Here is a 17,156-nt window from a genome sequence, read left to right on the forward strand (position 1 = left end):
TATTGTTACCTGCTTCACTCTGAAGGGGTGGGGCATCTGGAAATGAGCCGCTGAAGATCACTTCAGTGCGCCACCAAAATGCATGTGGGGAAAGATTCAGGGATCCAGGTCCCTAGCAGTATAGGGCTTTAAAATAAAAGCATCATGTATTTTGATTTGTGCTTGGAAAGGCATGCTGTTCAGGGCCCTGTGTGTGATAGAGGAAGGCCCAGGTCCTTAAACGCTGGCCTCATCATGTATATAGCAGAGGGTGCAATTTAAAGGGCAAAAGCGGGTGCGTGACTAACAAGTGCTGAAACCTCCCCTCCCCATACATTCGCTATAGAGAGAGCTAGATTAGACTTGGCTTGTGTCGCATTTGCTAAAAAGTTTATCCACAACTGGTTAATTAGCAGATTAATCAATTAAAGCTTTAGTTGTTTAATCTGTAAGGACAAATTTTAATTAGTGAGGCTGCATGTTGAGGGCCTGCAATTTTAAAGAGGCTATTTTGGTTCTGGTGCGACTCAGGAATGGCTCTGCTACTATCAGGTGTATAGAGAGGTGGCTGCCGCAAGCCGCTAACTATGGGTGTCATGAAAGGGCAACAAACTGTTGGTTATTTATTTAGTTATTATTGTATTTTTACTGCCAGAGAGGGGGAGAGGCACTTGCTGGAATTCCTGCCTCAAATGCCCATGTAACTTAACTGGCCTTGAATGAGATGCACCTTGACTTGGACTGGGGCAATGGAGTGCTCTGCCTCAGGCAGCAAAAATGTTTGGGCCAGTTCCTGTGAGTCACAGGGAAGGAAGGAAACATTCAGGGCAGCCTCTCCTCTTCTAACAATTGATTGGCAGCTTTTGTTTGTTAAACTGTAAGTTATCTCACACCTTGCAATTTCTCAATCAGCACTGGTATTGATGTTGTGAAATTATGCAATTTTTTTAATTAAAAAAAATAGTCAGCTAAAAGGGGATGATCAATCTAAAGTTATTTAAGTAGCAGAACACCCTCAAAATAATAGGTGTGATTCAATTAAATAGCTCCATCAGTGGAAGCCCTGCACAAGGACTTCTGCTTGCACAAGAGAACTCCCCTCCCCCCATGACTGCACCCCACACACCCCAAAATTGACTTGGGGGATCAAGAGAACTCCTAGAACACTGCATATGGGGAGGAGAGCGGGGGATCATTCTGTCCGGCAAGCTGAAATGTTTGTGCAGACAAAACATTTGTCACAGTGTGATGTTGAATGTTACCCAACACAATGCTGAGTGGCACGGTGCGAAAAACCCTTTGAGCACTAAGAAAAAGTGTGATATAAATACCAAACTATTTTATTATTTACTGTTGTAGCTGGGCTGTGGAGGCATCAGATTCCAGAAGCCGTTCAGCTGGGGATCTAATGCTTAGCGTTCCTCATGGCCCTGCAAGAGGATGATTGCAACCCCATTTACTGCTATCACCTGTTTGAAAGCAGAGTATAACCCCCATACAGGCAATTGAAATTAGCAATTAGCTAAGATGTACAAATCAAAGTCTAAAATGTGCTGGAAATGTAAAGAAAGAGAGAGTACTTTTTATTGTATGGGGTGGTCATGTGAGATGATAAGAGCCTTCTGGGAAATGATATATAATGAACTGGAAAAAATGTTGAAAACCACTTTTCCTAAGAAACCAGAAGCTTTTCTTTTAGGTATTATAGAACCAGAGATCCCAAAGGACCAGACAAAACTATTTACGTACACGACCATGGTTGCACAGACTCTCTTAGCTCAGAAATGGAAAAATGGTACAACTTCGACCAAAGAAGAGTGGCAAACAAAATTGATGAACTATGCTGAGATGGCAAAACTTACCATGAAAAGGAGGTCTTTAATAAAGAATGGGGGTGGGGGGAAGTTTATAATTTATTTGAAAAGCTATTGCAAACAACTACAGTGGACACTCGGGTTGTGAACGTGATCCGTGCGGGAAGCAGGTTCACAACCCACAGCCCGCAGCGCTGCGTCTGCGCACATGCGGGTTGTAATTCGGTGCTTCTGCACATGCGATTTAGCGCTTCTGCACATGCACCGAAACCCGGAAGTAACCCGTTCCGGTACTTCTGGGTTTGGCGTGGTGCGCAACCCAAAATTGCACAACCCGAAGCGTCTGTAACCCGAGGTGTGACTGTACATACATTGGCAGGATTGACAGAAAACTTGTGGTAAAAATTTGAACTATGGATTGGCAAAGGATTTATAAAAATAAGAGTTATGATAGAGATACAGAGGGGAAAATCATTACATTAAAATCCACAATGGTGGGGGGGAGTCAGAAGGGATTATATGTTTATTTTTTAATTCATTTGTTTATGTAAAATAGAAAATGCAAAAATAAAATTTATATAGGCAATTGAAAGCAACGCTGAAGGCACAAGGGTCTTCATCTTTGCTGGCATTATATGATTATTACAAATCAATGCTTCCAAGCCTAAAGCTAAGCTAGGAAAGTGGGAGCATTCTGCAAGCTATGGGTCAAATGGAGAGGAAGCAGTGATGAGCACCGAAATAGAGTGCAAAGCCAGTTCCTGGGTTTCTGGGATTTTTTTATGGTGGTACCAGATGCTAGAGCAAGATATGTGGACATTTTTTTAAAAAAAAGCTGTTTCCCTGAATCTTCTGCTCTGGCCTGGACTGTGCTAGGAATTGTTTAAATCCTCCTCCCCTAGTACCTATCTGAGTTGGGCTTACATATAATCTCTAACATCACCCCCTGGTCTCTTTCAGGCCCCTAAGCGCCCCCTTAGCAACTGACTGGTTCTAACATTAGTCCCACCACTGAGGCTGCTCCCCAGACTTGCTCTTCAGACTCCCTTTTCCTGCCAAATATTGCCTCATTCCTTGTAGAAGGTGCTGAATGCCAGGGATTACATTCTTGCAGGATATGATCCAAACTCATCCAGAGGCTTGGATTGCATCCTGCTGATTCAGTGCAAACTCCATCAGTAATGGATGTGCATCTCCGATACAGCAAGAAGGTGGCTCAGAGCTGGCTCAGCCTCTCCAGAGATGGCATAGCCAAGAGCCAGCTGGACCTCTCTGGATTCAGTGAGAGACTTGGCAGAGAGGAACCAAGACTATGACATAGTTGGGGGGTGGGGGTGGGCTTTAAATGGACTGGGACATTCCTGTGAACTCCATCAGTTTCCTGATGTACTTTGCCAGCTGTCCCGGTTGCTTGTATTTGCCACAACTACTTTGTCTCCAGAATATTTGCACAGCAACGCAAACTGAGAAAATCAAAGGATGCAAAGCCTGCCGCACCAGATGCTTTTCCAGAACAACCAATGTGGGTTAAACCACAGAGCCTAGGACTTGCCGATCAGAAGGTTGGCGGTTCGAATCCCCGCAAAGGGGTTAGCTCCCGTTGCTCGGTCCCTGCTCCTGCCAACCTAGCAGTTCAAAAGCACGTCAAAGTGCAAATAGATAAATAGGTACCGCTCCAGCGGGAAGGTAAACGGCGTTTCTGTGTGCTGCTCTGGTTCGCCAGAAGCAGCTTAGTCATGCCAGCCACATGACCTGGAAGCTGTACGCTGGCTCCCTCGGCCAATAAAGCGAGATGAGCGCTGCAACCCCAGAATCAGTCACGACTGGACCTAATGGTCAGGGGTCCCTTTACCTTTACAGGAGGAAAGGAAGGGGCCCGTGGAGCTGTATGGACTGAGAATGCTCCACTGGACAAAATCTAGTATCCTCCTACAGAATCTGATTCTAACAGTGTTTTTGAGAGTGCCATAAATTGAGAGGAAACTGGACTCAAACCTGCCTGGAATCCCAACCTGGATGAATGCAGTTACTTACAAAAAGCACTATTTTTCTATTATATATTCCTGTTGATAACAGGACATCTAAAAGATCTAGTGGTGGGCTGTATATATTCTTTCCTCAAGTCTCTCTTTGCTCACCAATGATTACAAAAGCTTGCACATAACTAGCATAGGGAAAGGCTGTCTCCAGTACGTAGACAGGTAGGCCTTCCATTGTGGAGAGAGGCAGTTATAGAAAGCTGGTCCCTGCAATTACCCATGCCTTGAATTTGGGTACTGGTGGCACAGGATATGTTCTGTTAGACTTGGGAGGAGGGCAGAGGGAAAAGAAATATTATTTCCCTGCACAAAACCTTCTAACACACACACACACACCCCTGACACAAGGTGCCTCTGGACTGTCAGGAGGGATTCAACCACATACTTTAACTGTGGATTTGCACATCTAAAGTAAATTAAAGCACCCCTTGTCATTGTAGTGCAACAAAATCACTTTAGAAAATTGACTTTTTGTGGTTTGTGAAGGGATGTGGAAGTGCATTCAAAATTGCGGGATGAATGCATGACAAAAGGGGAGACATGTAAACATCCCACAATCAAATCAGGATGAATGCTCGTCGCCACATAACTCTGTCCCACAAGCAAATCAGAAGAACAAAAGCTATGGGAAGTCGAATATAATGTAACCTCCGCCTAACATAACACCACATAACACCAGTTTTGAAAGACCTACATTGGCTCCCAGTACCTTTCCAAGCACAATTTAAAGTGTTGGTGTTGACCTTTAAAACCCTAAACGGCCTCGGCCCAGTATACCTGAAGGAATGTCTCCACCCCATCATTCTGCCGGGACACTGAGGTTCAGCGCTGAGGGCCTTCTGCCTGTTCCCTCACTGTGAGAAGCAAAGCTACAGGGAACCAGGCAGAGGGCCTTCTCGGTAGTGGCACCCGCCCTGTGGAATGCCCTCCCATCAGATGTGAAAGAGATAAACAACTACCTGACATTTAGAAGACATCTGAAGGCAGCCCTGTTCAGAGAAGTTTTTAATGTGTGACATTTTTATGTATTTTTAATCTTTGTTGGAAGCCGCCCAGAGTGGCTGGGGAAGCCCAGCCAGATGGGCGGGGTACAAATAATAAATTATTATTATTATTATTATTATTATTATTATTATTATTATTATTATTATTATTCTCTTTGCAAGCATTATGAGGGCAAATACTCAACAAATTAGTTTCCTGGAGGGGCCCTAAGCCACTTTAGGGCAGGGAACAGAAGGGAAGGCTAACCTAAATTGCGGCAGGTTGTTGTTATGGCTTCATCAGGGTGAGTATGGGGCGCTGTGTGTGTGTGTGCGCGCCTCCCTCTTGCCACTCTGAAGTGAAGCTGTTGTGCCTGTGGTACAGGCAAAGGGTGAGGCTGGGTCTTTCCTCTTCCAATTCACGTATTGCTGAGATGTCAGCTCTCACAAGCTTGGTGAGCCCCAGGTCTTTCCATCTGAGGCCTGGCCCACCAAGCTGCTCATGACTGTGTGCTGCTGGAGCTCTATGAGGCCGGCCTGAGCTACGATCACTGCAATGCGAACAGAGATGTGTGGCAGGGGAGTCCACTCCCACCCCTTGCACTGCTGTGATGGAAGATTGGCTGAACAGCTGAGCAGAGAAGGGTTGGGGGAAAAACCTTCCCTAGACAGGGCTGCCTTCAGATGTCTTCTATAGGTTGTATTGTTACTTATCTCCTTGCCTCGGGCGGTCACATAACTCTATACCCCCAACATTTCTCTGATGAAAATAGGGACGTCCTAAGGGAAAGCGAGGCATTCCAGGATCAAATCAGAAACTGGGATGGCTTCTGTAAATCTGGGACTGTCCCTGGGAAATAGGGACTCTTGGAGGGTCTGCAGACTGGCTCAATTGAACCACCTCTATGCTTTTTGCCTGGATTGCAGCTGCAGGGCCTGGCTCCCTACTGTTCCCTTTCCTTCTAAGGAGAAGCCGCGCCAGGGACAGAAGACACCAAGGCTCCTATTTCCCCCTAGCCACCTAGGTGTGCACATATTAGAAGTTCATTGTGACTAAGAGACATCAGTACCAAACTGACCCACCCACCCACAGATAAGGTGTCTTGGTGCAGACCTTAATCTTCAGCTCTGGGAATTTATACAAATGCGCTCCCCACATACACTAGGAACTCTATACTGGCTGCTATAACTTATCAGGCTGCACAGTATTTCCTGATTTAATTGCTCTTCTTTACTAATATGAACAAGGCATGAAATCAAGAAACTTCCATCAGCAGAAATAGAATATTATGTTGGCAAACATTACCCGGCAGCGTTAGCCATTCTGGGATGCTGCTCATGGTGAGGGTGTAAACTCTGGAGGTTTCTTCTTTCCTCCAAATTCAGAGATGGGATGTGGGAGTGTGATGATGGTGATGATGATAAAGATGATGGGGAGAATAAGATCTCAGGGCGGTTCCTAGTTAAAGCAACACACCAGCACTGCCGCAAACTCCTGTCCCTCGGCCCCAACTCAATTCCACCTATAAAGCAAATGCTGCAAAGGAGCAAAACGACTTGACCGATGCCAAAGGGGAGCCGGTAAAAATGAGGATTTGCACAAGGGTAAGGTCTTCTCTGAATTTGTCAATGAGATTAGGATTGCATATCAGAGAAGGCAGGGGTGCTGAATTTATTTCATTCTGGGCAAGCAACCTTGAGCTGTGAAAGCTTGGGTGAAAAACAAACAAACGTTAAATCTAAGTGTGTCCGAGTCAGTGCCTGTATATTTGAATTTGCAGAAGACTTCTGATGCTGGTTTGCGTGAGCATGCCTATACAGACTGCACTCTATGAGCTTATACAACAATATGCTGTGTACAAACACCGGGATGTGTGAAATTGTATGGAGTCAGCGGCTTATGTGTTCATGTGCAAGAGCCAAACAGCATCAGTATTTGTAACTTTAGTGATGATATGGAAAAATAAAAATAAAACACACATTTGTGTTAGCCTGAGTGAGATGTGTTTACACACATGCGCGGAATGTGCCCGCCATCGCAATTCTTCTTCTATATATGTAAGAAACCTTCCTGTGATTAAGCAAGAAGTGCTAAATAACCAACAACCCCCATTTAATCTACTCCCTCTCTTTTTCTCTCTCCTTCCCTCCCTCTCTGCTGTGTTTCCACTATCTCTTTATTAGGGAAAAGCCGGTTTGCAACACAAACTGAAAACACAGCAGTGACAAAATCAGTTAGCAAATGCTTCTATATTAACACATTTTCAATAATTTGTCATCGTCCCCCCAACAAATCGTTGGTGGAAAAATATTTCCTTCAGCCCAGCTGTGCCTGCTACCCAAACACTGCTTCCTGGGCTGAGGGCCTGGGGAGCAGAGTGTATCCCAGCTAGGCTGCGATTGTCAAAAGTAAAGAAAAATGAAAGGGGTGAAGAGGCAGCAGGAAGGATAGATAAATAAAAAAGGATTTCACTTGCAACAATGTGGTTAGTGATGAAGGAACATTTATTCTCTAGAGATGTTTAACCTGACGACATCGTTTTTTCTCCTCTAAGCTGCCTTTAAGCTACAGCAATTTTCTGTTCAGGAAGGCCCTGTCATTTCGGAGACGCACACCGCTTGGGGTGACCCAAAAGCTTTGCAGGATCCTCAGCTTCCTTCAGACTTCAAACAACATGTGGCGGCATGTGATGCGAGTGTAAATTTTAACAGCAGCTTTGACCCACTCTGCAAATTAGCGCACATTAATCGAGTCACCCGTCGGCTACAGAATCTGCTGTACACATTGCTGGATATCCAGGGTGCTTCATAGTACTGTAGAGCTTGCACCAACTGGGGCAAGCAAGAAGTCTGCAGAAGCACTGAGGATCCTACCCTCCCCAATTACGCCAAGGGCTGTTTCAAAGCACTAAGCGACTCAGCAGGATGATCACAATCTTTGCCGATTATGCTGCACTGAGAAAAGGATGCCACAATGCTAGCAAGCCCTTTCAGATAGCTTTGCCAGCCTTTTTTCTTTCCCCACTAAAGTTATATCTGACTAAGCTGAGCCACAATCTTGTATCTCACCCCTGCACTCCACACCCTTAAAAAAGTATATTACACAACAGAAGTCATTAGAGCAACCTCTTTCTTCCTCCCAACACCCTACTACCTAGACCCAGTAGGAAAAGATAGTGAAGCTGGCGGTTTCTGCATGCCTGGCAAGTATACACCATGCAGAGGAACAGAGGAGTTCCTGAGGGGCAGCTGGGACATTGGCCATGGCTGCCTGTGGCAACTGCAGGAAGCAGTCCACGGCTAGCCCCCAAAGTGCCTAGGAGGGAGTTGGCGCCTCCCAGGCTCTTGGCTAGTCATCGTTCTCCAAACAAATTGTTTTTGGAGACATACAAAGAAATGTTAATGTGCTCCAAACAAGCCCAAGAATGGACATGTAACAAGGGTGTCCTTTCTAATGAAACCGAAATAAGAGGCAAATCCTGCCTTTGATTCCGGTCATATCCTTTCAAGAAATAACTGGTTGCCAGGCATGTGTGTGTATATGTGTGTGCATGGAATTATGGGTTCTGATACCATTTTCCATGGGTGGACTCAAGCTTCCTTTTTAGGATGGAAGGAATATGCAAGCCAACATGAGTAGTGGCTAAATTTTATAAACACGCCGGCAAACATTAGTTCTAAATTCACCTTATATGTGTGTAAGTGGGTAACCACAAAAGCATTGTGCAAAGTATTTAATATGAGAATCCGACTCCTTTGACTTGTTCAGTTGTTATTCTCTCGGTGTGAAAATAACAGTAATTGTGTGGGTCACCTTGTGTTGCTGGATGAGCAAAACGCAATAATTTCGCGTATAAGGGATTAATTAATATTAAAGCAATTCAACTAAAACTTTGGCTTTACTTGGGACTGAATAAATCAAACTTAATGAGCCAAATGTTCAAATTTTATTTGGGCAGTGGTAACACCCAATTTGTTTCATCCCCGCCATTTACAAGTGGCATTCACTGCCAAAAGAATCTGGAAATTCTCATCAGCATCCAGCCTGGTCATTAAGACACACAATAATAACCCTCAGCATCAGCTATAAAACCCAACATTTCCCAGCTATTTCTACACAAACACACAGGCACCATCAATTTATTTTAAACAGATTTCATTATACGTGTGCAATAAATACATACACAAACATATATGCGCAGATGTCTGTTTTAAAGATTTGCTATTTATGTCGTTCCACGCCTTTTTCATATCTGCACACACAGGGGAATTCCCTCTACCTGAACCTCAGTTTTCTAAAGTTCCGTTAATTGAATCCATTTTGAATCCTCCTAATATGCCGTATAAGAATTATAACTCTTGATAGTATAAATCATGTAAGTATTTTGTCTGGGTCCCTTCACTTCTAAAATGATCCAGTAAAGTAATATATTACACACACTTTTTTTTTTTGCATACATTCATTCAGAGGCACACCAGGAGTGTCAAGCGATAAACAACTGAGAGGACTATTGAAGGAGAAGCTGGGTTTTTAAAAATATTGCTTCCAATCTTTAAGTTCAGAAAGAGAAGCTTTGAACACTTAATGGGCCTGTGGGAGAAAAGAGTGTCACTAGAGATTGTATCAGCGGTCCCTATTGCATTTAACATGTGAACTTATACACAGATGTTAAAAATGCATGAATACAGCTGTGTTATGACAAAGCATTTTAGTGACGTCACCGTTGAAACTGAAGCAAAATGTTCAGTTTTTTACTTATGGGTGATGAATCTTGATTAAAGAAAAAATACCTTGCAAAATTAATGGGCCTAAAGCTCATGGTCACTGCTACACCGTGTTAGAACAATGGTCCATCTAACTTAATATCCTGCCTTGATTAATGTAAAAAGTACTGTCTGATTCTAAGGAACCCATGGAACAATTATGGAGTGACAGAAATTGGCAGGAACAATCCTACTTCTACCTAGGTGATGGATTTGGAGCCCCAATAATGGGTAGCAAATTGTCACATTATTTAATTATTATGGGTGACAGAAGTGAAGGCATTTTCCATCCTAGGTACCAAAACAGCTTGAGCTGGCCCTGAAATAGTGCCATCCTGCTGTCCACACCCAGCCTCTTCTGCAAATCAAGACGGAGAGTAGGAGATAAAGTGATTGCGGTTGTGTACCCTGGACTGTCTATTGACCAGTATCTGCTAGTGGGCCTACATAGCATGGTTTAGGCAATCATTGAAATGCAAGTTTTCTACCTCTCTGGGAAGGTTTGTTTATATATGCCCTGCTCCCTGGAAAGCAGAGTTTTCAGGCAGCCTACTAAGCACAAAATGTGGTTCTTGCCTCCTTTAAAATATTAGACAACAGGGCTTTTAAGTGTGCTCTGCCCAAGCCTAGACCAAAACTGGACCATGAGATAAGGGCAAACATGGTGAGGAGCTCACACTCAGTCACCATGGCACACCCATCTAGGCCTTGAAAGGATCCAAATGTGGAACAAATTGGGGGCAGGATATGATCAATTACATCATGAACTGCATCGTCTGCATAAGTTCATCCTCCAGTCCCAGTTCTTGTTTTTAAAAATACTATTTTAAACTAATAGGAACTTCAGGCACCAATCTTCTGCCAAAGATAGGAGGAGAAAAAATATGTGCTAAAGCCCCAAACAAAACAGAACAAAACCCCCAAAAGCTAAAAATCTAAAAAATCTGCAAGCAAAGTGCGAGAGACTTGGAAAAATCAAAGAGGGAATGAGGGAGGCCGAATAAAAGCAAAGAGGCTGGAGAAAGGGCTAGGAAAATGAATCTGTTGAGTGAAACCTCTCCTTCTCCTAAATTCCTCTGTGCCGGCGTTGTGGGCTCTAGCCACTCATTTAATGATCTTGTTCGCAATATTTCTTTGCCCAGTCTAGGGGAAATGCAATAAGCACCAGGCTAAACGTGTCCATGCAGCTTTGCTGAAGAGTTAGCAGGCTGAAGTGCTACGCAGTGCGACCAAAAGCAGAAGCCCAAAGGGATTCCACTAAGAGAATATCCTCTCTGTTTTAATCATCTTAGCCCAGACTGTCTTGTAGTTCAAAACAAGAGAGATTCCCCCAGTGTTCCCCTCAAGCATTCATAAATCCCTCATGCAGCTGATTGGAACAGAGGGATGTATTCTGAATGAGTTAGTCTTCTTTTTTTCTTCAGGGATTCCCAAGCACAAGGAGGAAAACACTGAAACCCCAAATCTCATATTCTCTCTCTCTGAGACTGCTGGGCATTCCATTCTAGTTCTCTATCCCTGACCTACACATCCGAAGCGCAGAGAGCCCTATGTTTCAAAGGACCCCTCTCTTCTAGACAGCGCTATAAGGAAGAAGCAGCCACCTCACTCTGCAAAACTTAAGCAAGTCCTGGACCTGAGTTGTCTTGTCATTGCAGCTTCACAATGCCTTCCCTTCAGATCCTTTGAAGAATTAAAACCAAATAACAGCTGCCTCCTTTCTCTTCACTAAGACCTTGGAACGAACCAGCAAGAGCCCCCTCCGCCCCCACCCACCAAGGTGGTTGGCCTCATAGGCCACTTAATGCCAGCGGTTAGGATGCCATGAATTTTTAAAACTCCTTCAAGCGCAAATGGAAGGGTTAGCACAGCTGGGAGATGGGGATTTCCGATGCTGCAAAGAGGTTTTTGAAGCAACGGCTTCCTTTCCTCTGGAGATCCTAGGCAAGGAAACATGTGCAGCTCCAGGACCACAGTGATGGGAGTGGAAGGAAGTGCAGTGGTGGTGATACTACAGGCGTGCCAAACCCCCCTCTCCCCACCCCCCGGGAGAAGTTAAGGAACTAGACTCACATTGCAGCGAGATTCTTCAGCTAAGGGAGACACGCCTGGGATTCAGCTGGCTGGAAATTGGGTTGCAGCACTTTGGAGGACCAAGTCGAGACAGACAGATTTATATTTTAAATTACTTCACACATATACATACAGAACATCCAACCGTACCGGAGGCGTAAAATTCGGCCGCAATAGAAAGGCAACTGGGACACAGGGAGGCTGGGATAAACCCTAACAAAAAAGCCATGCATATGCCATTGGATGACACAGATTGTATTCAGGATAACAATACACATCAAAAAGAAATTTCACGCGCATGGTCTCTGTGTGCCATGCATTCACCCGTTGTCTCTAAGAATGCATTTCCGAAAGTTGGACCTAGATATATCCTCAATAACAATATTAAAGCCCCGGAAAAGTGCAATCTCCTTGATCTTAAGCTCGCATCTGATTGCTGCCACGCCAGCACCTCTGCAGCCAGACAGCACACAGGTGCTACCCTGGAACCGTTAACAACTCCTGTGACAACTGAGAAAGCAACACGGACGTGCCTTTCGGGAAGATGGGGGGAAAGGGGTGGAGGCGATTAAAGCCCTGACCTTTAGATCTGGGGATTCCAACCACGTGTGAAGCAGGTAGGTACAAAGAGGCGGACTTACCTGCTGGAGGTAGAGGAAGGCCGGGGGGCAAGGTAGAGAGTGTGGGAGCAAGGCTGAGTTGGAGACCAGGAGGCAGCCTGAGTTAGCCATCGAGCAGAGCATGTGTTGCCGGCAAGCCCAGGAGCGGCTATGCTGGCAGCTCCCTCTGTTCCCAGACCCTCTGCTTCTTCCCTTTACAGTACTTGCTTTTTCTCCGTGGTTTTTCTTTTGGCAGCTCCCCCGTGCGGAGCTATTTAAGAGGGCTCCATTGGAGGAGCTGCATGCTGTGTCTCCAGCTCAAGCAGGGAAGGAGCAGCGTGCAGGCTGAGAGTCACTTGGTGCCATTAGACGAAGCTGCTGAATGAATGCATGGTCCGCAAAGGGTGTGTGTGTGTGTATGTGTGCGCGCATGGGGGGTGGAGAGAGAGAGAGAGAGAGCAGAGGAGGGGGGGGAGAGGGTTGAGAGGCGGGGGAGTCCCCTGTGCATTCAGACATCAAACAGCTCACTGCGAAACCAAGAAAAGCCGGAACAGCTGAGCCTGCACTTAACCCCTCACCTGCTGCAACTCTGCCTCTTGCCCTGTGATAAATAGGCCACCAAGCAGGCTCTGACACTTAACCGGGGTACCTGGCTCAGGCCCACTGCCTCATCTTGCATCAGCCCAGAGAAAATACAGAGTTATCGTCAGCGGTTCCAGGGGCAATAATTTGAAGACCCACAACGAGGGAATTATGCTGCTGTGGCATCCGCACTTCCAAAATATGTCTTTCTCTGCTCCCTGCAACATTCCTGGGTATAGGGAGCTTCTCTGTAACACAGGGTACCCAGCAAAGAACCCCTGGGATAAAACCCACAGTCTCTTTCTCTCTCCCTACACATGCAGGCAAGACAGACCCAATGTCCAAATACCAGAGAGAGGTAAGCGAGACCTAGATTCTCACACATATAGATGCCTGCACGCAAAGGCCTTATATGCCCTCTGCCCAGACATGGACTTGCACACCTACAGGCACGCACACATTGTTGCATGCCAGGCCTGCACAGATGGAAGCCAGCTGACCTCTCCTGAAATATGAGCAGAATTTGGCAGGAGATGCATTTGCTGGATTATTCCTGAGTGCTGGGTAGCTTGTCCCATAGGAGCGCAAATAGATCCCAGCTCACTGCACAGAGCCTGTTCCCAGCAGCTTTTGCAGGAACAGGAAGGCATTGCCTTCTACCTCCCTGGAACAAGGCCTGTGCTGTCTGGGATCTTCTCGTCAAAGGCATGGGTCCTTAGGGGCTGCGTTCATAGGCTGCTGTTTAGCTAGGTCAGAGTGTGGCAGTTGCTCCCCAACCCTTTGTGATTGGGTTTGCTTGTGATCAGGTTCCGGGAATGCCAATATCTCCAACCTTTACTCTAAGCAAAGTGGCTAAATGTTGCCCACACCCACCAAAACCTGAAATGTTGTTGGCATATTCCCTATTCGATAGCTGGGTGGCTGTGGCAGAGAGAACAGGATGCAACACTACACTAGCCATTTGACTGCATGGGCCCCTCTCTTTTTTGCTGGGTTTTGAAACAAGGGGACCAAAAGAAGCTGCTTGTGATATAGAAGACGTTTCAGGGTTACCTGCTCCCCTCTTTGCTCCACTGAATTATGTACAAGAAAAGAAGACAAATGTGTGTATTTTAGCACTGCCAAATTATGGGTCCCCCCCCCCTAAAATATGGTATTCCGGTCAGAATGCTTCTAAGTACACACAGGGCACCTTTCTATTCCAGGGACAGCTCCCCCTCTGCGAAATACCCAAGGTAAAGGGAAATTGACATCTGTTTCCAAACACCATTTTAGAAAAGAGAAAAGCTGTGAAATTCATACTCAGTGCTCTGTCCTGTGATATGCAAAGGTGTGGGATGCCCATCTCACAAAAACTGCACCGAAGGCAGGATGCCTGCCCTGTGTAGCTTCTCCCCATCGTTCGCTGAGCCGCTGGTGCTGTACAGATTGCACCTGTTAGAATTTTCCTTTCAATGCAACACCTCTTGGACAGGAAGCCCTGCACTTTAAGATCTGCATTGAAACGTGAAGCTAACACAGGCACATGGCACTGCAATGGGTGAATCTAAACCTAGCAGAAATTCTTCTCCCGGTGTAACTTGCACACATCTCCCTCTAACTTTACATCCTCCTTGTTTGAGAGCTTGTGTGTATGTGTGTGTTTATGGGGTGGGGGTGGGAGTATGAAATTTTTCTCAGGCTTGTAGGATTCTGGGGGAATGGCAACCCTAAAGCATGTGTGGCTTCTCTGCCCTCATTTCCTCCCCTGCCCGTTAACCCTGCATTACACACATATGTACGGACATGCATAGATGAACCACTACAAATGATATACAAATTCTCCTGGCCACTTGTCAGAGGATGCTACAGACCAGCAGCTCATCAAATAGTTACATGCACACGGTGGCAAACAAATTGCTATCTGCATCCACCCCCTATCATTTTCTTATCATGCCACTACAGTTGCACATCCTGATAGTAGTGTCCATTAGCTGAGAGTCCATTTCTGCGGGAAGCCTGCTGTGAAGCCTCTGCTACCGATCAGTGACTTCACAGTAAAGTTTAGTATTGTCATAGCAATAGGAAGGGAGCTGAGGCATCGTGTGAAAGTCTGAGGAGGATGTGCATCTCCCCACTCTGACCACTGGTATGCAGCTTGTAAACATTTCACAGCCGAGCTTGCATTTGGGGAATAGGCACTTTGTTCACGTGTTAAGAAGACCCTCTCCAAGATAGCGAGTCATGGATGCCCATTTGTAAATTCGGCTGCATAGATTTATTTATATGTTGGGGTTTCAAATTAGCCCCGTCACAAGGGAATGTGGTAAGAAGCAACATGTAACACACAACTTACTAAAAGGTATAAAACACCAGTGAAAAGTATAAAACGTTGTTAGTTCACAAATTTAAACAATTTCAGTGGACTTGAAACCTCATCATGAATGTCAGTCCAAAAACAATGTTATTGTGGTGTTCAGCAGCAAACACAGCAAGCGTTCTGGTTCAGATTCTTGGGATGCCTCTAGAGCAGGAATTTTCAACCTTTTCAGACCCAGGACCCACTTTTAACCAAAACATGGATTTGGAGACCTATTTCTTACTCTTTCACCATATATTTTCATGGTGGTAGTGCTCCTGTTGCAACCCATCTTGGATCAGGGAAGTCTCTAAGAAAATCAGCATGGACTTGTTGCATGGGTGGCCCTGAGGTAGCAGCATTTTTCTCCATTGTTTACAGACCTAGGAAAGGACAGAGCTTTTGTGCTCAGACCCTGAGGTAACAGCCCGTCTCTCAGGTGCCTACAGACTTCAGGAAGGCCAAGGCTTTTTATGCCTATTCTACAGATGTGCCTCGCATTGAAGGACCCCTGGCTTTTACGCCAGTCCCGCATCTCCACTCAACCCAGCTTCCCCAACTGCTTTCTGCTAAAGCACTGGAAGGCCCAGGGTAGATGTGCCAGTCAGCTGCAAAGCCACCTGTGCTAGGTTTCGCTTGCTGTGCGGAATAAACGTGAATCCCATGTTCAGTTCAGCCAGAATGTGGGGTACACTGCAATTGGGCTGCCTTCCAAGGCTCAAAGGCAGAATTTTCCCTGCCAGGCAGAGATGCTTCTAAGTGAGTTTTATTGGGTGATTCTTCCTGGTGCAGCAGTCATCGGAAAAATGCAGAGTGTAAGACCGGGGGCTTGAATTCTTCTCAGTTCTGTCTACATACACACACTCCATCAAGAAAATGCATCTCTACTTCTCTTTGATGGACTGTGGGGTCCTGGGGGAACACAACTCTCCCTCACAAAAGCTCTCTGTAAGTGCCACATGGCACTGATGTGGTGGAAATTGTGCTGGGTGCGGCTGCCTTTCGCAGCTTTCGGACAAACAGGGTGCAGGCACTTACAGATTTACAATATGAACAGAGTCTGCCACAAACCTCGGCAACATCTTCTCAGGAAATGGTTCAGAATAGCAACCTTATTGAAGAGCTGTCTGAAGCTCCTTAGCAGCTTACGTCGCGAGGGACTGTCGGCAAAGGAGAGATTTATGGGTGTTGCCCCAGGTCTCCCAGTGAAAAAAGTATATATGCTAAGAGCCCCAGAGAGCAGAAGGCAAGTCAAGGGTTGAACAGACAGGAATCGGGCAAATGCTCCTTCAAACTGGCTGGCTGCTTAGGTCACAGAGCTGGCTGTTTCTAGGTTAGCATATACCCCTACATGTTAACTCCTGGCAGCAACAAAAAAGGAAACTCTCAACAAAAAGAGGATTCTGTCTAGTTCCGCAGTGAGTCTGGCCTTACTTTCGATCACCTTCCCACGCTAACTGTAGAGCTATCTGCAAAGTCTCAGGATATAATGCACAAAATGGTGCTGTGATCATTCTAAAAGACAAAGAAAATGAAGGGCAACTTTCCCAAGAAGGGGAGCTTATCTGTCAGTATTATGAAAACACACCCCCTTCTGCCTAGCTCAGGAAAGCTTTGTGGAAAAATGGAACCAATGATATAGCAGATGGCAGAAGATCCACAAGTAGAATTGTGTGCCGTCTATGATGCTTATACTAAGGGGCTGATCATACTTCACGCAATCCACTTGGTGTGACTTTTAAGACTCAGCAGCTACTTAACGAACCAACAGCCAGCATGATGCTTCCCCTCCCTGCAAGATGCTTGCACAGAACCAACAGAATGGTAGAGTTGGAAGGGAACCTGAGGACCATTTAGTCCAACCCCCCGCAAGGCAGGAATATGCCGCTGTCCCATATGGGGATCAAACCTGCAACCTTGGCGTTATCAGCACCACGCTCTAACCGACTGAGCTACCTGTTGGAATCCAATTACCACCAGTCCCA

At 45.7% G+C, this 17,156-nt stretch overlaps 1 protein-coding gene across 4 annotated transcripts in view; it reads right to left on the bottom strand.

Moving 5' to 3' along the window:
* The window catches only part of RBFOX3 (RNA binding fox-1 homolog 3), a 239,955-nt gene that overhangs the window by 49,813 nt on the left and 172,986 nt on the right, over positions 1–17,156 (bottom strand). The window contains exon 1 of one of the 4 annotated variants that reach the window (XM_081180926.1): positions 12,294–12,436. The exons of 2 other annotated variants lie outside the window; for them this stretch is intronic. In XM_081180926.1, the coding sequence (XP_081037052.1) occupies positions 12,294–12,395 (102 nt within the window). In that variant the 5' untranslated portion in view covers positions 12,396–12,436. Of the gene's footprint in view, positions 1–12,293; positions 12,437–17,156 lie in introns of those variants that run through there. One more of the 4 variants, XM_081180927.1, reaches the window with a different exon arrangement.

Source organism: Podarcis bocagei, assembly GCF_964188305.1.
Source record: "Podarcis bocagei genome assembly, chromosome: 2".
In the NCBI taxonomy this organism is placed as follows: Eukaryota; Metazoa; Chordata; class Lepidosauria; order Squamata; family Lacertidae; genus Podarcis; species Podarcis bocagei.